The sequence below is a fragment of the Caretta caretta genome, chromosome 10 (genome assembly GCF_965140235.1).
Source record: "Caretta caretta isolate rCarCar2 chromosome 10, rCarCar1.hap1, whole genome shotgun sequence".
Lineage (NCBI taxonomy): Eukaryota > Metazoa > Chordata > Testudines > Cheloniidae > Caretta > Caretta caretta.
The window spans coordinates 42,951,299-42,975,864 of record NC_134215.1 but is presented as its reverse complement, the minus strand read 5'-3'; the positions used below and the strand labels follow the sequence as shown (position 1 = coordinate 42,975,864).

The window sequence follows — 24,566 nt, the reverse complement described above, 5'->3', positions numbered from 1 at the left end:
TTCAGAGGAGTGAATTGGAGGGTTTGCATTGCTAGCGAGCTTATTTGTGTTCCTGTGTTTCTTTGGACAGTGGCTCTGACAAACCTCGAAGATGTTGAGAATGCAAAACGATCCTATGAGCAAGCTGTAGCGCTGGACCAGTAAGTCTTAATCCTGATGGTCGTTTGGGCAAGCCACTTCCCCCCCACTGCTCATCTGTTTCCCTTTTTGTCCCTCTGGTCTCTTTCGATTGTAAGTTCTTCAGGGCAGGGGCCATTTCTCATTAGGTCTACGTACAGCACCTAGTGCAATGGAGCCCTGATCTTGGTTGGGACTTCTAGACATTATGATAATACTGATAATAGGGCTATAACGAGAGCCTTCACTAATGGTAAACAATTTAATCTGTAATGGCAACAAGGTGAACCACACAGCACCAGTCTTTTAGTCTCTTCTCTCTACAGCCGGATGGCAGTGGTGACGGGTAGTTTTCCCCTATGGAGCCTTAGCAATGATGGAAGTTCCAAAGCCTATAAAAAGAACAGCAGGTTTTTAAACACGTTTGATATTTTAGTGCAGTTGTGCTCTGCAAAGTGACCGTGGAAACAGCCCCTCACTCAGCACATACGTATTGAGAGTTGACCTGCTCGCTTTAGTAGCAAAGTTCTTACTCCTGTTAGCCCTACACAGCACTGGGAGAGAGAGCTGGAGTCTCTTCCCACTCATGCATCAGCAGAATTGTTAACTGTGGTCAAATCATGTGGACAAATCCTGCCCTCAGTTTCCACTACAACCATGCAATCTCGTTGAAGAAATGGGGCCTGCATAATGTTACTTGTGAAAAGGTGTAGGGAGGAAAATCTCAGGCTGACTTAGGGAACCCAAGATCGTTTGAAAGCTCATAAACTGAGCACGTTTAGACAGGAGTTATTGAGAGACAAGATACACAGTTCCCCACTGTGCTTTTTTTACTGAGTTGCTTTTCAGAGTAAAACTGCACCTTTGCCAATAACATGTCATTGGTAACTTGTGAACACCCCTACAATAAGAGAGCATGCTGCATGTATGAAACAAACATTCACACCAAATTCACTACCCACCAAGTCCTTTTTTCTTTCTCCTAGCTTTCAGAATTTAAGCCCTCTGTGATTTGTCAGGGGATCAGATGAGTTAAGGAGCGCATTCAGGCTGCTTGGTACTGTGTTTTGTGGGTAGATCAAAGCGCATGAATTAGAATTCAGCTTTACAAATGCTGCCTAACTACCTGGCACTCTCATGATGCCGCAGCCATGTAGAATTAGCAGAAAAACAAAACTGCATCAAAGCTGACATTCAAACCAACGGCCATTGATTGCTGGGAGGCAAACTCAGGCTGTTTAAGCGTTGGATCTCTGTGGTTTGTTCAGTTGACATCCCTTGTACTTTCTCCAGTTATCCCATTCCCATGGGTATTCTCTTCTGGCATATCTCACACAGTTTGGCTGGGGAGATGACTACAGTTTCTGTTTCCATCTGCATAAATAATTTTTATAGCAGCAGCATATGATATTTCCTCTGGGTGCCAGACTGAAGTCTGGAAAGAAAAGGACCTTGTGGGTGTCTTTATAAAAGAGGTTTCCTCTTTCTGACAGTGGCTAATATATGGGTCTCCTTTCTCCCATTGCTTCCTTAAGTAATGATTGTCCTACCTGTCCACTTCCTTCTCTGCTCTTTGGGGACAGCTCTTATAAATCAGCTCTTGCCTACCCCCACCCCAGTGTTTTTTGCATAAAGGTTGTTCTCCAGGGTGTATCTATTTCCTGGGCTCTGACAGAGGCAGTGAGGTTTTTAGATGTGGGATCAGTGCTTTAGAAATAGTTTCTGTGTTAAAGGAAATTAATAAGTTAGGTCCTAAACGCAATCAGATCACCTTTTTAACAGTCTCCTTCGCTACAGCTTTGTCGCATTGCTTACCCATGACCCATAGTCATGGCCTATGTTCCCTCTAAGCTGTGTGGCCGCGCAGCTGCCTATTAAGTGACGTGCTGGCGTTCAGGACTGTGGCAGGGAGAGATGCCTCTCCCCAAGCCCCGGCCCTGCTGCAGCAGCCCTCCTCCTTCCCCTACCCAGCCCAGCCCTGGACCTTCTGCAGCTGGGGGACAGGCGCCTCAGCCCCGACCCAGCCTGGCCCTGGACCTGCCGTGTCCAGGAGACATGTGCCCCTCCCCCAGCCCTGAGCAAGCCCAGCCCTGCCGTGGCCGGGGGAGAGGCACCTCTCCCCGCCATCCCAGGTGCTGCTGCAAGGAGAGAGAGCTGAAGGGAGTCCTCTTTCTCCACTGTAGCCCTGGGGAGCTCTAGTGCACCCCCAAACCTCTCATCCCCAGACCCACCTCAGAGTCTACACCCCCAGTCAGAGCCCTCTGCCCCACACCTCTGCCCCAGCCGAGAGCCCCTCATCCCCGGCTACACCCCAGAGCCCGCACCCCCAGCCAGAGCCCTCACACACCCCAACCCACACCCCCACCCCAACCATCTGCCCCAGTCATGAGCCTCCTCCAACACTCCGAAACCCTCGGCCCCACCCCACCAGATGAATTTTGTTATGTGCACCAATAGGAAGGTGATGTGTCACACATCACCTCCCTCTTGGTGCACATAACAAAATTTATTCTGCACATGGGTAGGAAAAATTAGAGGGAATACTGGTCATGGTCAGCACACAGTCTGATTTGCTACTTATCAGACAATCTTCAAAGCTTCAGTCTCCAGCACTCGAACCTTTCACAAAGAGCGCGGCCTCTGTCTTGGAGAAGAGAGTAAAGGTACTGGTCTCCTTGGCCGGCACCAACAGCCTCTTTTCACACCAGGAATGGGTGCCAGCTTCCTGACACGACTTTATTGATCAGTGTTCAGAAGCACTGCGCACTTGCTCTGCATCTGTTGCGATAGGTGCAGATGGTTCATCCTTGCTCTTACATGCAAGGTCATCCTCCCTGGAGGAGAAGTACAACTATAAATTGTGCCTCTAATGCACTCACTTATTAGTGTTCCTCCCCTTGGAAGGTGATTCTGATTCTAAAGAAGGCCTGGCCAAACACAGCCCATGGCCCTCTACCTCTCAGCCTGCAAGTCAGAATGAACTGCAAGCATCAGACCACTTGGATCAAGACAGAGCATTGCCTGCTGGGACTTGTTGTCTCAGTGGATCACCTGTTTGTACCCAAGAGGAGGCAGACACACTTTACTCAGTTTTCTACAAAGATAGTGCCGTGTTCAGACTCCTAGTGAGTTCTCAGTGCATCCCTCAGGCAAAATATGGGAATCTCAGTTAGAATGTAAGCCATGTTGTCTATTCAAGGAAGAAAGGGGACCCGGCCACTGATGTCCATACACCAACAGAGAGCAGAGGGAGTCAACTGTCTTGCTCATTTAGCTTGCCCACACAATTGGCACTGTCAGAGCACTGCAGGGACTGCTAGAGGGAAATCTACTGCATGGGGTTTCTGTGCGTTACCTAAGAGCCTGGAAGCTTTGGAAAATGAGAATTTTGGGAGCCAAACTGCATTTCTGAAATAAACACTCAGCATTGCATCCAGAGAGTGATAGGACCGCACAGCACAGCACAGCACTCCAACATCGGGGAATGCCACATTCTTAACATAGTCCTTGCATGGAACTTCAACTTTTTGGGTAGAAGGGAAGGAAGATGGGAAAAAGGGATGAGAGAGCTTTGTTCTGCAGCATCCTGAGACTCTGCTGGCTTGTCAGACACTGTCAGTGGCATGTGTCAATTCCAGAACCTGGAACCGTGCGGCTTCACGCCACCAGCTTGTCTTGTCCCACAGTTGTGAGGAGAGAGCCCTTCTCCTGCAGATCTTCAGAGCGGCAGAAGCCTTATATGGATCAGAGTAGGGCTCTCCCAGCACAGTGTAAAGACCCACCCACCACTGAACCACTGTGCACATTAAGATTTGTGGGTGCTCAGACAAGGGGTCCATAGGATGCTTTCTACCTCCCCCTGTTGACAAGCAGACTGACTTCACAGCTGCCAATTCACCCAGCTCCCCCGGGGCAGGGGATGGGAGACATGGAGGAGATTTGTGCAGAGGTGCCGCACAGTGCAGCTCGAAGTGCCACTTACAGGCACTTACTCCAGCTGCAGATCTGGACACACAAACACTTGGCCAACCAGGTTTAGGTTGGCGAGAGGGACTTTAGCAGGAGGCTAAGCAGTCGAAGGAGCCATTAACATTGAAACCAGGTTTACATGAAAAGAAAAGGAGTACTTGTGGCACCTTGGAGACTAACCAATTTATTTGAGCATAAGCTTTCATGAGCTACAGCTCACTTCATCGGATGCAACATGAGCTGTAGCTCATGAAAGCTTATGCTCAAATAAATTGGTTAGTCTCTAAGGTGCCACAAGTACTCCTTTTCTTTTTGCGAATACAGACTAACACGGCTGTTACGCTGAAACCAGGTTTACATGGAATACTTCACTCGCTTGGTACACAAAGTTCACTGAGCACAAATTTCCCCACCAAACTGGTGGGTGCCTGCTGCCATTTTAGAGCAAGTTGTATACAACTGTGCACACAAACCCAGTTTGTGTTCATGGCTCCCCTGTCAGCCAGGCTTCCCCAGCTGCTTCCATAGCTACACACCTGCCAAGAAGCACAGAAGCTCACCCTGCCCTGGTGTTCTCTAGCAGCTCTGCAGCAAACCCCCTCTTAGCCAAAACACACTCATGCATGGCATCTCATTGGGGCCATTCCTGCACTCCACTGTAAGTGACCGCCCCAGCTGTTTGGTCTGTCGAGCTGGTCCCAAATGTTGCACAATTTTTTTGTGGGTGGGGAAAGTGTGTTGTTTTTCCTACTTCAGTATTGCTGAACCAAATGTGCTCGGTCTTTCAAAAACAACTTGCTTTCCAGCAGAGATCAAGCATAGAGCATGTCAGCCTGAAAGGTTAGGAGCAGCGGAAACCAGGGGCTTCAACTAGGAACAGCTGAACAACCTTAACAGTAACACTAGAGCAATCTCACTGCATCGCTCTGAGCACTTGCTTCCCAGGAAGGTTGCCATGGTCATATGCAGAGTACCTGGAGGCTGTTTGGTAGTGTGGGATCTCCAGCTTTGCTGGGTGTAGCCAGCTCGGCACAGTGCTAGTATCAGAATCAGTTCTCACCTGAGATTTAAGAATGTTACTCTTGGCAGTGTATGTTACTGATCCTGTGGGCTGTCTGCTGCAGGTGCAATCCCCTGGTCAATCTGAACTACGCTGTGCTGCTCTACAACCAAGGGGATAAGAAGGGAGCACTATGCCAGTACCACGAGATGGAGAAGAAGGTCAACTCCCTGAAGGAGAACAGCGCTCTCGACTTTGACCCTGAAGTATGTTAATAAGAACAGCCAGCTGGAAGCAAGTAGCTGGTGATCCCGTGCTGTAAGAGGACTTGTCCGCCTGGTGGCGTAATGTGCTGTACGGGGATGGAGTGCACTGATGTGTGGCACATTAATTGGTCTGTGTAGACCCTGCTGGGGCACACTGAAGGGTCCCTAACGGTTCTGGAGTGCACCCTTGCTGGGTCAGAACCGTTAGGGAACCTTCACTGTGCCTCAGGAGGGTCTGCATGGCCCAATTAATGTGAACCTTTCAGTGCTCTTCAGAAACCACACCTCCGTACAGCATGTTAACCCACCACGTAAACAAGCCCTGAGTGGCATCCAGTGAGCAGGAGCGTCCCTATACCTTTTGGGACCTGAGTCCAGTTAATAGAGACTGGATCAGTTATCTAGACACACCTAGCCGGACCAGGTACCCAGTGAAAGCTACTTGCTTCCTCTCTGCTATTAAAATAGGCTTTTCAATCTATGAACAAAAAGTCAGGATTCTTTCTGAAACAAATAGATTATCAGAGCTGTGCTTCACTACAGCACTGTGGCTGCGCTAACCAGTTATGTGTAACTCCGCAATGTATTGTGACACTGGAATCTGAGCTCATAGCTCCTGGTAAGAAACAAAATGCAGTGTCTACTTCTGGCTCCCATCCTCTGAGTTTGTGAGATTTGGGGAAGAGGTCGGTTACCTCATCTGAAAACTTCACAATCAGCTCCTCCTCACCCAGGTTTCTCAGGGCTGAGTGTAGAGCTGTGGTGTAGTGCATTCTTTTTCAAGAAAGGCAGGCTGTGCACCTTCAGCGAGGGGCATCATTTACTCCTGTGCTCACCATCAGAGTGGAGGCCACTGTGAGTTGCCATCTCCTGTTGGGAAACCCTTACACTGTGTGTCATGTTCCCTTCGAGTTGACCACCGCCCTTGCTGTAAGCCCAGCTCTAGGGTGAAGCCGCTGCTAAAACCCACAGATGGAAGCTGAGGCATAGTGGTCCCTGCTTGGACAGGCGCTGCTGCCCTGGCTCCTGCCGAAAGTGTACCTGGTGGTGATTTTCTCCTCTCTTTCTTTCTGTTGCACGAGAAGATGGTGGATGTGGCCCAGAAGGTGGGAGCTGCCCTTCAGGCAGGGGAGAGTCTAGTCTGGACTAAACCTGTCAGAGATTCCAAATCAAAGCAGCGAAACGCTACATCTAGCAAACCCTCCAGCACTCAGCAACCTCTGGGCTCGAACCAAGCCCTGGGTCAGGCCATGTCTTCAGCAGCTGGGTATGGGAAGACTATGCAGCTTTCTACAGGTAGGTCTCTTTTGCATCTCTGTATGGCATGAGAGGAGAGGGTGTTGGGATTAGCGGAAGAATTCACTGCCAAGTGGGCACATCTGTCCCACTCCCTGTACCCTGGATTATGGAGTATATTTAGCAAGACACTTACATGGTGGCACGTATAGGCACAAGAACTTAGCATGTGACAAGACCAACTCCATGAGTTAAGTGTGTGTGGAACAAGTGTGTTCTTCCTATCGAGTACGAGCATTGCGTTATAGCGTAGTGCTCCCGTAAGGTTGCTGAAATCTAACCATTTCTCTTCCTGCCCCAGCCATGCTGGCCAGTGTGTTACCATGAGATAAGTTTCCTCCCTTGGCTCTGGGAAGGAGGTGGTGTGAACAGTGGGATCCCTTGTCTTCATTCATTAGAAAACAGATGGCTGAGATTGGAGGGGGCAGAAGAGAGAGGCAGGCTCCTGGTAGAGGGGAGAAGGAGGAGGGCCATCCTCTCATTCACAAAACAAACACTGGGTTGTTCCAGGTGACACTAGCAGCAGCCAGACCCCTCCCTTTTAGTGAGTTCCATCCTACTGCAGATAGAAAATAGAATAAAATCATCATCAGTCAACGGGCAACAGCGAGCCAGGCTACTCCTTGTTGAAGCTGTTGGGACGTGTTCTGTTAATGTGGATGGAACAGTTGGTCCTGAAATGGCATACACTCGCCTCTCACAAGCACCCCTGCTCGAGTGTGTGTGTGCCTGCGGTGTTCTCAATTTCTTCTGCTCACAGTGCCCCGTTGGCTGCTGTGCTCCTCAGGCCCTCTGGCCGAGTCTCACACTGTCCATGTGTGCAACAAAACCCCTTCCAGGGTACACAATCCCCAGTGTCCTGCAGCCCTCCCTGGGATCAGTCTTCTAAAACAGTCCAGCAGGGCCCATTGTGGTACCCTCAGTTGGTGTGTCCTCTGCAGCCCTCCCTGGGCTCAGTCATTAATCAGTCCAGCAGGGCTCATCACGGTACCCTCGCTTGATCCGGCTAGGTTGCAAGGCTCCTACTCTGGAACTAAGCAGTGCCCCAAGGGCTTCTTCCCTGGGGACTTCTTGCCCCTACTTGAGTCCTCAGTGACCCCAGCTTCCTGCTGAGCCACCCCTTTGGGCTCAGTTCACTGACCACAGCTCCCTGCTGAGTCAGTCGCAGTGCAGCTCCCTTCCCTGGGGTGCCACAGTTCTAATTCCCTTCCTTATGGTGTAGCCACTTTCCTCAGTGGCTGGTGGGGGGAACCCAGTCCCACCCAGTGTTCAGGTCCCAACCCAGGGAACCTGTTAAGTATAGCAGCCCCATGCTGCGTCTCTTTAGTAATTGCTGCTCTATTTCCCTGGGCCACTTCCCCGTGGCCCATAGTAGTTGAATCCCAGCAGCCAGCCAGAAGCTACTCCTTCCTCACTCCCCCAGTCCCTGTCAGCAGACTGATCTATCCAGCCCGCTGCCACTCTAGGCAGCTTGGAGGACCTTTCTGTTGCTCTTTTCTGGGGAGCAGGGCCACAAGGCCTCCAGCAGGGGGCCTCAGGGTCTACCTGGTCACTGGTCCCAAAGAGTCAAAGGTGTGAACATGACTCTGAAACTGTCCAACATGAAACAGCGTTAAACACGGATCAGTGTTTGACACACAGAGACCTCAGCCTGCCCAGTACCATGGCAAACACACCATTAAATGGCTTTGTAACCTTTCAGTAAAGATACAGAAAAAGAAGGAAAAACAGTTAAAGCCTTTGAATTGTAAAGCATTAAGCAAGGCTTTCACTTTAACAATAGCCCTTTCCCTTTATCTGGAGAGCATTTTTAGAAGAGTTATCAACATGGTACTAACTGTCTTTTGGGGAGAAAAGAGAAGTTAGTTGAGCTGGGCTGCAGCTGCTGCTGTTGCTAAAGTCCGACCCCATTTCCTAAGAAGACAAAACAGGACAAACACAGACAAAAGGAGACAGAAAAGAACAGCAAAGATAAAAATGCAACTTCTGTCTCTGGTGTTGACTTTCACTTGCAAACTCATTGCTGGAAAAACACAGGCCCAGCACATGGTCCCATCAGACACTCTGATACCTGGCCAACTTGTACCAGCCTCGGGCTGTTCAGGGCATTGCTTTTCATTGCCTCTCTGGGCACAGGCTCACAGCAGTGTTGCAAAATATGCAGTCTTGGCCAGCTAGGCCAAACTCTTATTAGACAGAAGAGAAAAGGAGAGGAATAGGAAAGAGAAGAAATAATGTGAAGAAGGAAGAGAACACACAAGAGGTGACATGTAACATTTGAGCACAAGTGAAAGGTTGCGGGGGCACATGACCACTCCATGCATTGCCTCTGGCCTTTCCCACTCCCCCCATGCCTCCCAAACCCGCTCTAAGCCAGCACCACCTTGCCCCCACTCCCCTTACAGCTCCTTCCCCGCTTAGTGTTGAAATGGTGCTTGTTAAGAACAGAAGATGCAGAGCTGGAAATTAATGAACCACAACTGATGTGTCGGATACTAGGCCTAACTGGTGGACACAATAATGTGGGGCTGGGCTGGGGTATTCCACCCACTCCTCCCTTTCGGAGTCCTTAAAAGAAAGATTTTGTGGGAAGAGTATGAAGGAACAAAAAGAAGCAGGGAAGAACAATCAGAGGCTACTGGAGCGAGCCCAACCATCATGGGACCCCGGGCCTTCTTTATCCTGCTCCTGAGAGAAGGCCAGAGAGAGGGACCCAGACAATATTATCACCTCTGCCAGCTCCAGCTGAAACCCAGCCACCACCAGGGATGAGAGGACTTTACCAACAGCAGCAATAACAAGAGCTCCAGCTCACCTCAGCTAACTTCTCTGTTCCCAACAAGGAGTTGTTATCATCTGTGATACCATCAAAGAGACTGTCAAACCAAGGAGAAGTCCTTTTAAACCTCCCTCCAGCTGAAGAGAAAGGGAACAAGGGATGTTAATGAAAGCCTCACTTAACGCTTTACATTTCCAAGGCTTTCACTGTTTTTCCTTCTTTTACTGTCTCTGTACTGAAAGGGTACAAAGGGTTTTTAATGGTGTTTGCCATGGTACTGAGCAGGCTGAGGTCTCTGTGTGCCAAGCCTTGTTTAACACTGGCCAGTGCTGGACAGTGACTGGGCTGTGTTAATGCCTTTAGTCCATATAATCCATCCAAATTCAGACAACATGCCTAGGTCCAGCACAGGCACAACCTTTTGCTTCAACAATTATTTGCCGTTTCCTGTGGCATAAAGAGGAGTGTATGGGACTGTGGCTGTAACCCTGTGTTGTATCAACAGGTGCTGGAGCATCGGCTCCCCTTCCGTCGCTGCCTCTGGAACCTGAACCGGGCTCAGAAACAGGCCCCGAAGAGACCACAGTCCCTACAGAGCCCCAAGAACGGAGAAAAGAGAAGCGCAAAAGCAGGCTGACCACAGAATAGAACAGCAGCACTGGATGGGCTGGGCAGGCATGGGGGCCTGCTGGGCTGTTGGGAGCAAAAATCTTCGCTGCCACCTCTTAACTCAAGCATACCGTGAGCTTAGGCAAAATGCAGCTGGATGCCGATACAGTGACATTACCACCTGGCCTCATCCTTGTCTCAGTGATTCTTTGCTCCATGGCACCCAGAAGAGGTTCTGATGAGCTGCCCACTCGTGCTGCTGTGCTACTGCATGGGAGAACAGAGGTGCAATCCCTTACTTCCTTGAGGGAGGGGCTGCTGTAGCATTGCACACAGCGCGTAGGTGCTGAGTCACTGAGATGGGCTGAGTCAATAGGATGGTTTAGCGAGGGCCAACTACGGTGACTGTGCAGCTTTTAAAGCAGTAGCTTGGATCAGTTTTCTAATTAGAACCGAGAGAGGATCATGCCCCTTTGGCAAGTGAGCCTTTTAGCTGGCTCAGAGGAAGCTCTACCAGCCTCTTGTAGTAAGGTCAGTGGAAGAACTGGAGGAGGGGAGAAGCTAGAAAAATTAACAGGACAAGTGAGTGGAAGCCAGATCAGTCCAAGGAGTGAAACAACCCTGAACGCAGGCCTGGAGGAGAGGCTACTCTCCATTGCTCAAAGGGAGATGTGTGCAACCTGCATGCCTGTTTACCAAAGCCCAGCCTCTGGTCGGGGTTGTCCATAAACCTGGGGAAAGCATTTCCAGCCCCCTTTCCTCAGGCAGCTAGCTGCAAGGCCACCTGCCTGGTACGTTGGGAGAGGAGCTCCCTCCCTCAGAGCTGTTTGCAGTGCTGTCAGTCCTGCAAGGTAGAGGTGACAGGGACTGGGAGGGAGCAGACTTCTCTGTAATAGACTCACCCGTTAGCTGGTAGCAAATGAAAGGAGACTGGACTTTCATCCACAATGTAAGTCTCTTGCTGGTTTCACTCCAGGGCGCTCTGGCTGGCAGAGTTACAGCAGGCAGGGGGCACTTTGATACCCTACTAACACGCTGCCTCAGTTTGGTGGGAGTTTTAAAGAGTGTGGAGTAATTTGCCTTCAACACCCAGCTCTCCTGGAAGTTACTAGCACCTTGAGCAGGTTGATTTCTCTGTTTGTTCTGCTGGTGATGGGCTGGAACCAATTCCATTCCCACAGTCACTAAGTGAGAAGGGACAGGCTGACAGAGCCAAACAGAATTGGAAATAGTGGCTGATTTAATTTCTGCCTTTTCCAGCATCCCTGGGGAAGTTACAGTTATAACCTCTTTTGGGAACTTACACCAGTGGAGAGTTCTCTTCCTGAAAAGTAGATTCATGGTCTCAGGAAAGCCGGGTGGTAGCAGGCACGAGGATGTGTTGGAACTGAGAATTAGCCTATTTCCTTAGAGTCACTTACCTTCTGATGCCCTCCCTCCATCCCTCCCACATAAGTTAAATCCTGTTGACACTAACTGGCCTAATTTTAATAAAGCCATTGAGGTTGGACAACCTCGGTAGTGACCATCTCTACCTTTCCATCAGTTCCAACCCTTTCCAGACTCAACTGCAGTCCACAACGGAAAACTGGCATCTTGTTTATTTTTTAAACTTCAATCCATTCAGCCCTGTACGTGCTGGGAGGGGAAAGATTATTACCACTAAAGAAACGGCTGTAACCCAAAGCGCCTGTGCACTTGGGCTGTCTTGTTCTCCAGAAGTGATGGAGAGGAGGGGACCATAGTAAGAGCTTTTCAGATACAGCTTTTCGTGGTAATCACTAGTGCCCAAGAAAGTAGCATAGTTGGCCTGACCCACGGCTGTTGCTGGGACAACCTGTCTGAGGAAGATTATTTGGCAAAAACAACACAGCAAGATCTTCTGTGTGCTCCCTTCCCTACAAGGGCGAGAGCAGGGTCTAGGCTTTGCATTTCATAACTTGCTGCTAGTTATACCAATTAGGTCATTTACAGTTTTCTGTTGCTGAGATAGCGCTCACCTTTTGAAAAATTTAGCTATTGTCAACTTTACCCCAGCTGGCAAGGGAAACTCTTCCCCAGCAGCTGCAGCCAGGCTAAGCACCTCACACCTGAATGGAGCCATATGAGACTATAAATGTTACACACAGGCTGTTTTCCTTCTGAGTTAAGAGACTAGTTAAACTAAAGGTGAGGCCAGTTTCTCTGCCCTTAACTCACTAACAGTTTGTATCTCCTAGCTGCCCTACCCTGCCCTGGCCCCAGTTCCACAGAACACTCCAGCCAAAAAAAGCTGCTTTTGCAACATAAAGCAGAACCACTATCATCGACATAAAATGTCAGTAACTCTTACTGGTGTAGCCCTTGTCCATCTTACCCCACAGTGATTGTGATCGCTGCCAATCACATCTCAAGCCCCTAACACGCCTACAGACACTGAATTAATAACTTGTGCAAGGAACCCTTCATTAGTGTTGTAGGAACCTACAGTGTGTTTCACAGGTTTTCTGTACCTGCAGCTCCCACTGCTGTCAGGATATCCGGTGCTCAGACCTCTGAAAGCTAGCCTAGGCATGATTTACAAGTCCTGAATTTAGCTGTATTATGGGATAACAACCTTAAAGTTTCATCAGTGTTATTTTGCATAATCAACAGTAACTAATCAGAATGTACAAGGGAGGGCAGTTAACGTTACCAGATCCTTAGCTTGGTCACCGAATGCCTGGTGCAACATGGGCCAGGTTCTGGGAATAACAACAGCCCTGCTGTACATTCCGATTAGCTACTATCATGCAAAATGACGCTAACGCAAATTTAAGGTTATTAAAGCGCAATCAGGAACCAAAGTTAATGTATTTTGGGGGGTTAGCTGACAAATGGCTGATGAGCTCTTGATCTATTAAACACACTAAATGAACAGCAACAGTTCACAATTTTTGGTTTGTAACCAAAGTGCCCTGTTTAAACCAGGTCTGACTTCCTCACAACCCATTTAACTGTGTTGCAGTTATTTTGTATTACAAATACTAGAGGCCTCCCCCTGGATCAAGGCCCCCCTGGGCTAGGGGCTGTACAAAACAGAGTTCTTTCTCTGGAGAGCTTACAATTTAAGTAGACAAGACAAACGGTAGTTGAAATGGGAAGCAACTTACCGAAATCATAACTGATCATTCTAGTATCTTGTTAGTTGCAGTTTTATATTGAAATAGTCATGCTGAATGTCACTGTCATTTCCATGGGGTGCATGTGAGAGGACTGATTTTTACTGGAAGAGCACAAAGCTGGGGCAAGGAGTTTTCTTCACTTCTAAAGTATGGAGAGAATTTTTTTTTTTAAATAAACAGTTTGCTTCAGCTTCAGCATCCCCCTTCAAACCTCTCTGTGTAGTTTCTTCAGCATTTAGGTGCAATAGTTAAATGTGGGCAGAGGAAGACTTGATAAGCAAAACAAAGTTGCTTTAATCCCTCTTGTTGATGTACTGCTTTGTACCTTACATTAAAACCCCTTTCAGACTAGGGAGGGAACAGCCCCTTGCGTTAGTACATAAAATAGGTGACCAGACCATGGAATGGTGACTGCCTATGCCCATGGGAAGGTGATCCACTGAAGCAGGAAGACTGGGGCTTCTCCCACTGTCCCAAATACTAGTCTTACTGGTAGTGAACTGTTTGGTTGAACTTTTAATCTTACTCTGAACAGTGCCTGTGGAAGCAGAGGAAAGAAAGGGGTGGGGAAAGGCCTGTTTCTAGCAGGTTATGAAATACATTTGCTACACTTAATTGATTCAAGCAGCTGCTGCCCCACTGACAGTTTCACAATGTAGTGTGGCTCATGAGGAGCCATACACCTTGATCTTCAGGAGAGAGGAGATACTTGAAGAGCTACACCCTACTTGCCCTGTCCCCAGAAGTGTGTAGCCCCCTTTTTTAGGCTCCTGGATGCTAAGATCGTATGATGCTTTTACAACGAGGATTTAATGTTTACAGAGTACACACATGGATGGTAGAGGTGTTTTAAATAACCTTTGGGGACAGCATTCTCCTTCTGTGGAATCAGACTGTGGGACCTTGTTAGTCTCTAGACTTGGGCTAGGGGAAGAGGGAATTTAACTTTGGGGGAAATTTTTAAATGTGTAAATAGAGACCGTAGATGATGAGGATAATAAATTGAATTGGAGTGCAGCACGTGGTTTTGTATACAATGGATTCACAGTAGTCGCTTCCCTGTACTCTCCAACTTTGACCTGGCTGATGGAGAGTGAGGCTAGACTGGTAATGAAAGAAAGGTAAGTGTAGGGATTTTTCAGTGGAATTTATGCTGTTTTTGTTCTCCTTCCCCCCAAAACAAGCTGCTTGGCTGAAACATAATACTGAAGTGACAGTTTTCCTTCTCTTTCCATAAATAGGTACGTAAGAGGGAAACAACAGCAGGTCAGAAAGAGCTGAGAGTTGGATTTCTAGAGCCATTGGTGCCCCTGGCTTCTTTTGAGCACATCCACACCACAGACCAGCTTACCTTGTCCCGTCTAGTTTCCACGTAGGCAAAAGCCAGGCGTGCTAAGCCACCTCATAAGAGCACGTGCTATAATAAATAGAGCCTTGCAAATCTGCAGATAACCAGTTTATTTCCACCCGTGAGGATATCCATGGACCATGTCTGCGGAGTGGCTGCAGATACAAATTTTGTGCCCACATAGGGCTCTAATAATAGGCTCTAAGGGAAAGGACATGCAGGAAAGGCTGTCATTTCAGACAAAAGTAGCCTAGAACTAAGTCAGACACATGCTGTTCCAAACTAGGAAGATGGATTTGCACTTGGCAGAGCCCCTTCTATGAAGACAGACAACTTTGTAAGCTGATTGGAAAAAAAGCTTTACTGAAATAGCGTGACAAACTATATACAGAAATGCACTACAAAAATCAAAGCATAGCATATAAAAAGTCCCAGGATGCTTACAATAGAAAAGACACATTAATTTTACCTCAAGGAAGGTTCCCCCGTGTGTTCTCCCCTCCCCCAAGTCAAACTGCACAGAAACAGAATTTCCTGTGCCATGCTTCACAGATATTGTACAGTGGAAAAAAAGATAGGCTCAGACACTAGTTTGTATTGTTGAACAGCAGCTTTCCTGAGAAGTTCTTAAGGAAGCTTTTTGGCTCTTGCATTTTAACAAGATCATTCACCCCTAGGTGCCATGGCTTGTGTTCTTCAGCTGCCACTCCCGAAGCAGGATGACCCCAGATTAAGTTTTAAAAAATCACAGCTAGTTTTATATATGCCTTTCCCATTGCTTCTGAGATAGCAGATGCTGTGTCCACAATGGCCAACCTGTGTTTGTTCCTTTTGCTTGGGGAAACCCAACAGACAGAAGTCTGACATCCCACAATTCCCTGAGATTTCAGTCTGGTCAAGGGTTATATCTCGAGCTATTATGCAAGAAACTTCATTAGAACATACAACTGGGTGACGGGGCCACAAAATGGCAGATGAAATTCAATGTTGATAAATGCAAAGTAATGCACATTGGAAAACATAATCCCAACTATACAAAATGATGGGGGTCTAAATTAGCTGTTACCACTCAAGAAAGAGATCTTGGCGTCATTGAGGCTAGTTCTCTGAAAACATCCACTCAATGTGCAGCGACAGTCAAAAAGGTGAACAGAATGTTGGGAATCATTAAGAACGGGATAGATAATAAGACAGAAAATATCATATTGCTTCTATATAAATCCATGGTACGCTCACATCTTGAATACCGCGTGCAGATGTGGTCGCCCCATCTCAAAAAAGATATATTGGACTTGGAAAAGGTTCAGAAAAAGGCAACAAAAATGATCAGGGGTATGGAATGGCTGCCATATGAGGAGAGATTAATAAGACTGGGATTTTTCAGCTTGGAAGTGAGATGACTAAGGGGGGATATGATAAAGGTCTATAAAATCATGACTAGTGTGGGAAAGTAAATAAGGAAGTGTTATTTACTCCTCATAACACAAGAACTAGGGGTCACCAAATGAAATTAGTAAGCAGCAGGTTTTAAACAAAAAAGAGGAAGCATTTTTTCGCACAACGTACAGTCAACCTGTGGAGCTCCTTGCCAAAGGATGTTGTGAAGACCAAGACTATATAACAGGGTTAAAAAAAGAACTAGATAAGTTCATGGAGAACAGGTCCATCAATTGCTATTTGCCAGGATGGGCAGCGATGCAACACCATGCTCTGAGTGTCCCTAGCCTCACTTCACCAGAAGCTGGGAGTGGATAACAGTGGATCGATTGCTCAACAATTGCCTGTTCTGTTCATTCCCTCTGGGGCACCTGGCACTGGCTCCTGCCAGTAGACAGGATACTGAGCTAGATGGATGTTTGGTCTGATCCAGGATGGCTGTTCTTATGTAGTTTGGTTATATTTTAATTTGAGAACATTCCTATTATAAACCCAATGTAGATGGCACCAGCCCCATGTATGTATTTAGGCTTGGAAGGATTAGTCTTATCTACGTGTCAGTAAACACTGATCTCACTGTACACACAGAAACCCATGAAAAAGTAATTCCAGCTACGATGATCGATATTTAGATAGCCCAAGTAAAATCAATACTGCCTGAGAATTACTTAAAGTTCCACCTTAATGTGTATCAAACATATTGTATTGCTTGCATTAGTGCCATTTAGGTAACTAACTTTTTGAATCTCAATATTAACTAATATTAATATTGTCATTAAATTATTACTCTGACCCCCCCGCCCAGTAATTTCCCAAAACCATGAAAATTTTAATTGATAATCTTAAAAAAAAAAAAAAAAAGCTTTAAGAATCAGTATCTGTCAAAAATAAAAAATAAAAATAAAAAATCAAATTCAGCCAAGCCCCTGTGTGGGTGTATATTCTATTAAGAAAAGAGAGAGAAGGCAGCAAGAAGGGATCCAACACCATTCCTATATCCTGTTTAGACTTCCCAAGCCCACTCAGAGCTGGAAGGGGGCTTGTCTCATCTATTTAGTAATCTCTCTGCTGTAGTCTCACATCTGTCATTCAAACACAGTACTTTGTTGTGGCCTCTGCTTTAGTCGGCTGGTGAAAGACAAAGGACTGTAAACAGTAAGTCTCACCCAGTGCAAAGGAAAATAAAGGAGGTGGATCTGCTTTGAGAAGCACCAGTTCCTGTCTTGCTCAGCCATTTCTTATTGCTGATAACTGCTTGGTGCAGTATCCAGACTGAGTACAGCTGCTGCATGTGTGCTCTTCATGCTCTTCAGTAGACTACGGTCTAATAGCACTGTATTATGTTTGTTAGCTAGTGAGTAGTTACCTATATTCTCAAAACGGAAGCACCACCACTGCCAGCCTCCTCCAATAGCTGGGTTTTGAGCCAGAAGTACTTGACAGCACCACTTCAAAAGAATTTGCTCTATGCATGTATACCAGCACCTATGCCAGATATCTCAAGATTAATGCAAAGAACCAATGGGATAGCTACAAATGAAGAGTGTTCTCTTCCCCACTAAGCAATAAGCTCTGAGAAAAAAATATGCAGAAATTGGTAGAGATTACTCATGTAATCAGGCTGGCTTATGCTATGCTTTTGCCATTCTCTCAAGAGTCTGTTCCCAATTGCCACTTCACCATATTTCAGAAAATGATTGGAAAACTGCCTGTGGCACATAATTACTCAGTTGTTCCTGAAAGTTCACCACATAATTACAACAGGTAAATCAGCAAGGCAGAGCACAGCCATTGCCAATGGATTTCACAGTCTAACACAGGACATGCCTTTTATTTCGCTTATAATCCCTTGTACTGCAGTGTTACACATGCCAGAAGCAGCAGCCTATACCTTAAGCAAACCAGTCTTAAAATAACTTTCTTGAGAGAAAGACAAAAAGACAAACCCATACACTGCAGGTTGCACCACAGGTGTCTGTAGATACACAGAATTGGCATCTCCACAACTGCGGCTAAGTGAAATCAGTAGACTAGGTTCCATCAGCTGATGCAGTCTCTACTGAAAGGTACTAAAGGCTAAGGTAAATGACAGGACAATTTCAGGAACTGCTTCCCCCTTCCCCCCTTCCTTTTAAAAGAAAGGCCTAGCAAGCAAAGAGTGGACTTAGCCAGCTTTCCCATATTGCACAGGGAAAGGTCTGAGACACAGGAAGAAAATTAAGTAGTTTAGTGACACTTCTAGGTATCTTCATGTGGCAAGAACACAGCCCTTAAAAATGGAGCTCTAGAATTTAAATGGCTGAGTCTGGAATCAGCTCTATCCTTGCAGGGCAGGCATCACAGCACCAAGGACACTGCGAAGCAACTTCAAGGGCTATCTGCCCTGAACTGATCCACAAGCTATTTTTGCCAGACTTTATTTTTAACAATTTAAAGCAAAGTTTAAATGACTTTTTTATCAAACTTAGGAAAGGATAAGGGTAAATATTGCAGCTGTATGGCTAAGCAAATTCTGTGCTGGATACTGATAGAAATGAACACATCACAAATGCAGCTGCCCTTAACCAGCAACTAACAGCCACAGGCCTGCTGGCTTAATATCATGCTGTTGAGCTCAAGTATTGTGTCAGCAGCAGTTGGAAGGTAAGACACTCCCTAGCCTACAGAATAGCTGCGAAAGTCCTGCTCAAGAGCCTAACGCTAATCAAGGTTTGGATCATCTACCTATGTGGGTTTCATAGTATGATTCATAGTAATATAGAGAAGAGAGAGAAATGCCGGTGAGAACAGTTTCAAAATTATTTTAAAGCATATTTGATACGTTAGCGTTCCCTTCACAAAAGTGAAACAAGTACTGGATTTTTTACAGCCCTTTGGGCTAAGAAATTCATTCACATGCCCACAATACAGGGCTTAATCTTCTACAAAAATCAAGCTATGGTTTGGGGGGATTTTTTTTTAAATGCTCATAAAAAATTTTTTAAAAACCCCAGCATTTAACTCTGCTGATTCGTTTTCTAGCTCAAAGTTTCATAGCAATAAGACAGCTTTGAGTATAATTTAGAGCTGGTAACAATGGCATTGCAGCTGGGATAACTGAAATAGCACTGGGAATAGTGAGAGTAATTTTTCCACTTCTATTACTCAACAAAGGCAGTTCAAAATACCAAGTAGCAGTGAAGAGCTAGCACTATTGCATCAGATATAGGAAGCAGACGCTCGTGGACATACAGTGCCCTACAAGTGTATGAGAAATGTTCTGGCTGAAACTCATGTTTTGTGCATTCCATTGTTTGGCCTGGAAAGGCACATTTGAGTTAAGTGGAGCTGGTTTGGGGCACAGAAAGCATGGAGTGAAGAACTGCAGGATGCTGCCTTCCAGTTTCAGCTGGTTACTGTGTGGGCTCTTTCAACAGGTAGCCAGGAAGATAGTGGCAACATCTGTCAACCATTAAGTCCTACTGATTAAGGATTATTCTCACTAAGGAAATTTGGTAACTGTGAACCAGTGAGATTAAGTCAAGCTGCCTAACCTTAAAGTATCATGTGGCTGCTTCATAATATGGCAAGAGCACCATCAGTTCCATCATAAGCTGCTCTAATTCAAAGCACATATTAAAGTGGAAACACAACACAGTTATGCCAGGTCACAAGAAAGCCCAGGAAGAAATATTAGTGGGTCAGAAAGAATCTTACTATCAAAAAACAAGGGAGTAAAAAGTAGTTTATCATTTTCCAGGGTTTTGTTTCTAAATTCAAACGCACTCAAGTTCAGACCCTACTGGGTGTAAGTCGGTCGTGTCTCTATGGAATGACCTGAGTGCCGAACTCCTCTACATGGAAAGAAACTCAGGTTCTGGGTCTTTAAGATGGGTAGAATTTTAAGTGTTCGTTTTGGTCTGTGGGATCTGCCTATTTAATGAGGTTAGTCAAAATAGTTAAAACATATTTTCAAAAAATAAATCTTAAAACTCCAGGATTTTCATGTACACTTTCTAAGCCAGAATCTGCCCTATGCCCATGCAATCTTGGGTTTTGTCCTGAAAATCTAAGGTCTTGACACTAGTTTTTCGAAGACACATGTAAAATATCACAGCAGTCAGGCTTGCTCTGTAACCAACAGCCTGTACATATTTTTCTTTTGTCTCTAAGTCAAAAATCCATATAGCTTTGCTGGCTTTGAATAAATTTGCACCTGCCAAAGCAAAGGATTAATTCCTAAATTGGCAGGATGCACGGTCTTTGGTAGTGCTAGTGCTTCTGTGCCCACAGTCTATGTTCACAAAGGTTGCACAATAATGTACATTTCTCCTAATGGCAGGTGCCTCAGACCTGTTAGTCAAAGAAGCAAATTGGCCTTTTTTATAAAAATAGTAAAGCGCTGTCCTTCAAAACTGAAGAAACAATTTACTGAAGGAGGAGGAGTTTGGATATCAATGAACTCTTATTCAAGTTCCATGACTGAAATGAATGTCAAACCGCAAGGTGAAGCTAGAATGAGACACCAACTGCAGGATGTGCACTACAGAGCTGGTTCCTTCCTCTTGCCCTGGTGATGCAGAAGAGACTGTCATAAATATAAAGGGAAGGGTAAACACCTTTCAATCCCTCCTGGCCAGAGGAAAAACGCTTTCACCTGTAAAGGGGTTAAGAAGCTATGATAACCTCGCTGAAACCTGACCAAAAGGACCAATGAGGAGACAAGATACTTTCAAAGCGGAGCGGGGGGGACAAAGATTCTCTCTGTCTGTGTTGCTTTTGCTGGGACCAGAGCAGGAATGCAGGTCAGAACTCCTGTAAAGGGCTAATAAGTAATCTAGTTAGATATGCGTTAGATTCTGTTTTGTTTAAATGGCTGATAAAATAAGTTGTGCTGAATGGCATGTATATTCCTGTTTTGGTGTCTTAAGGTTTTGCCTAGAGGGATTGTCTATGTATTGAATCTGATTACCCTGTAAGGTATTTACCATCCTGATTTTACAGAGGTGATTTTTACTTTTTCTTCAATTAAAATTCTTCTTCTAAGAACCTGATTGCTTTTTTCATTGTTCTTAAGATCCAAGGGTTTGGGTCTGTGTTCACCTATGCAAATTGTGAGGATTTTTGTGCTTTTGAGGATTTTTATCAAGCCTTCCCCAGGAAAGGGGGTGTAGGGCTTGGGAGGATTTTGGGGGGAAAGAAGTTTCCAAGCAGGCTCTTTCCCTGTTATATATTTGTTAGACGCTTGGTGGTGGCAACAATAAAGTCCAAGGGCAAAAGGTAAAATAGTTTGTATCTTGGGGAAGTTTTAACCTAAGCTGGTAAAAATAAGCTTAGGGGGTTTTCCATGCAGGTCCCCACATCTGTACCCTAGAGTTCAGAGTGGGGAAGGAACCTTGACAGACTCAGACTTTAAAGCCAGTAGGGACCATCATGCTCATCTTGTCTCACATTTTGCAGACTCTTTCCTCTGAGAGAATTTTCCACCATTCTGGGTTTTCTCTGAATCCCCAAGCCAACAGTAGTTATAAGTGGACTGGACACCATTTTGTGTGGTGTCAGGAAGGCATGCAACAGCTCCTAATTTATACCCTCACACAGCACCCTATGGGGCTTATCTGATTTTAAATGTGTGTGAGCCACAAGTCCACATTACATCAGTCCTCTGGTTTTCCCTACAGAAAAACTCCATAGACAGCAATACCAATATGAGGAGAGAATGGCATTAGCCACATCCTGCTAGTTTTACAATATATGGGGAGAGGTTTGTGCTGGCAGACTCAACCAACCATGACTGCAGCCAACTATATCAGGTTGATTCACTCTGAGAAATTCAATCTGGTCCCCTTACAGGACAGGGATGCTTTTACAGACTTGGCCCGAATAGGTGCGCTGCTGACTTACACAATTCCCACAGGGCTACATGCTCTAGGGTCCCTGCTACAAAACTTAGATCTACTGTGCTACACAGGAGACATGGCTTGGAGGGTAACTGTTACGGATGGAAGATTTTTAATCATTCAGTTGTACCAAGCTTTATGCTGCAGGGATGAAAGATTCAAGTCCTAACCTGTCTCCATTAGATACTACAGATATTCTGGTTTTCTTGATGATGTTTGTGGTAGGCCTAAATAGCTGAGACAAATGCATGGCCAGGCTGAACAGGTTGTGGTTTGTAAGAGTAGAACTCTGTCCAATAATTGAGACAGATTAAGGACAGAGAGACTTCCCTTTAAAAAAAAAAAAGTCTCATTAAAGCTGCTTCTGACTGCAGCAATCTGTTTCACTTTTCATTCATAGGGCAACTAAAAACATCCTCTCCCTAGCATAGTCTCTTCAGACTCCACACACAGCAAATTTTGCAGCTACTTGGTATAATCATTGTTTGTACCTTTACCAAAATTTTTGGAGTCCAGCATTTTTAAACTTAACAAATCAGTTCCTGAATGCAGAGGGTCTGCAGTTGTGAGTCTTACATACCAGTAGCAGGGGAAAGAAACTGGATTACATAGACATGCCAGTCATGTTGAGTTTTCAATCAGCACTGAAGTAGATTTGTATTTTGCTTCTGTGCAACTGTAGGCTTACAGTTTCAGCTAATTCTCAAAGGGAAGCAGGCAACAGAGAAAGCCTTAGCACAATACTATAGAGATAAGTGCTACCAAGAGAAAAATGGTCCTCTTAGCAACATGTTTAATAAAAAAAAAAATGCTAAGCTAAATATATGCTACAATACAAGGCAATTTTCTTGTGGTGCTGATAGTAAGACGCCCAGGCTCTGTTCCTGTGATTTCTGAGGTTGCCCAAAGCAGTGGAATTATGTGCAGATAGGCAATTCATAATCAACTAACTGTGCTACACACCCCAAAAAAAACTTCTAATCTCTACTGGAAGTCTTCTTCCTAGCATTTCTCACTTGTACCCGAGGAGGATTTCTAGCATGTGAAGGACAGGTCAGTTCAGCTACCTTAAAACCAGTAATGACTTACCTATCCAGAAACCACCCGAAAGAACAAGACCCCTCCAAATCAAAGATATGCGTGTCCGAGAAAATTATGCAACAGCACTAGCATAAAAATAAATCAAGTCATCATCAGCAATAGCCTATCCATAAACTGAAGGATGAGGCTGACATGAACATACACCACAAAGAAAAGCATAAATGGTGAGCCTTGCTAGCTGAAAAACAGGGCAATTTCTGTGCAACTAAGCCACACTTATATTTGAGGCTCATTTTAAGATAAACAAGCACCTAAGCTATCTCCCAAAAGACAGGTCTTCAATATCTTACTCTGACCTACCCAGAAATTAAAAAGGAGCTTGTGTGTGTTCAGTCTAGCATCCCCACCTGCACAGATACCCAAAACAATTTACGGAGCTTCCAGTAAAGCGCTCTCCAGCTCTGTGCATTTAGTGAATATGTACAGGACCTATCACATTTCAGCACTGTTTACTCTGCTCCCTCCTACGCTTCGGGTGCTGAGGTTGAGAGGTAATGTTGTCAATAAGCAATTTGATCACAACACTGAGCAAGTGGAAGGGTTGCTCTTGCCATGTAGCAATATGCTGCTAGGAGATAATGCAAGAGCCTTTTATTTTTGCTTTATCAGAAGCAAGACAGGGCTGAGGACTGCTGTGTATTCCCTGGGATTCATAAGCATGAAATTCTGTCTGGCTGCCTTGCTTTCAAGCACTATAGACAAGACTGTCTTAAATTAACAATCAACAACTCTGCTCCAAAGAGGGATTTTGGTATCAGTTTCCCTCCTCCTGACATGCTTAAGACAAAGACAAAAAGCCATGCTCTGAATTAAAATACTACAACTTTTACATTAACATGAGAAACACTCTCAAGTCACTGCCAAGTGGCTGGAATGTATTCTTTGGTTCTTCTCAGATAATATCCAGAGATTGTTTAATATCCCAAATTCCACCCACCACCACACTGTCTGAAATCCCCTGAAGAACACCATATTTCCTCAGACACTATATTCTTGGAGAAAAAGGTGTCTCGTTTCCATAGGCTACTGAGGGTATAGTTCTGAATATAGGAGTCCTTCAGCTGAAATAGCATCTCCAAGTCCCACGGTCCGGATGGGATCTTTACACACCAAAACAGGGGTGAAATGGAATGAAATTCCCTCTCTGTGCCATTGTGCCACTGGATCACCTGGATTTAAAGAGATTTTGGAGGGTGCCTCTGTGTGGGAGGTCACAAACTCCAAAGGAGCTTTAAGGAAGACTCTGTCAGTATCAATGGTTTCAGTTGCACAAGCCTGTGTCCCTGCCACTCTGGCTCCAGCAGCCACAGCTGCTATCTGGTTGCCCCAATACCCATCCACTGTAGCCAGAACATGATAGGCCAGTGTGTGGAAGTGGATCCGGGTAAGATCAGATGCCTTGTCCGTGGTCCTTCCATGCTTCTTCAGGATCCAGAAAAGGATGTCACTGACAATGCCCACATCTGGAACTCCATTCCAGGAAGCAAGGGAGGCATGAGGACCAGAGGCCGACTGGGTGAGGAACAGCAGCTCCTGTTCATTTAGCCCGACAGAGTTCACCAGGGGGAAGACCTGCTAACAGAAACAGAGTGAACTACATGTTTTTTTTCAGGCTTAGAGGT

General features: G+C 45.7%; 2 protein-coding genes across 8 annotated transcripts in view; one reads left to right on the top strand and one right to left on the bottom strand.

Annotated features, from left to right (window-relative positions):
• BBS4 (Bardet-Biedl syndrome 4) overlaps nt 1-13,377 on the top strand; it is a 96,946-nt gene extending 83,569 nt beyond the window's left edge. For all 4 annotated transcript variants that reach the window (XM_048867368.2, XM_048867367.2, XM_048867369.2 and 1 more), the window contains 4 exons: nt 71-140; nt 5,211-5,352; nt 6,438-6,648; nt 9,933-13,377. In XM_048867368.2, the coding sequence (XP_048723325.2) occupies nt 71-140; nt 5,211-5,352; nt 6,438-6,648; nt 9,933-10,075 (566 nt within the window). In that variant the 3' untranslated portion in view covers nt 10,076-13,377. The remainder of the gene's footprint in view (nt 1-70; nt 141-5,210; nt 5,353-6,437; nt 6,649-9,932) is intronic.
• Nucleotides 13,378-14,861: 1,484 nt separating this feature from the next.
• ADPGK (ADP dependent glucokinase) overlaps nt 14,862-24,566 on the bottom strand; it is a 31,888-nt gene continuing 22,183 nt past the window's right edge. For 3 of the 4 annotated variants that reach the window (XM_048867371.2, XM_048867375.2, XM_048867374.2), the window contains one exon: nt 14,862-24,519. In XM_048867371.2, coding sequence (XP_048723328.1) covers nt 23,968-24,519 — 552 coding nt within the window. In that variant the 3' untranslated portion in view covers nt 14,862-23,967. The remainder of the gene's footprint in view (nt 24,520-24,566) is intronic. The other variant, XM_048867372.2, reaches the window with a different exon arrangement.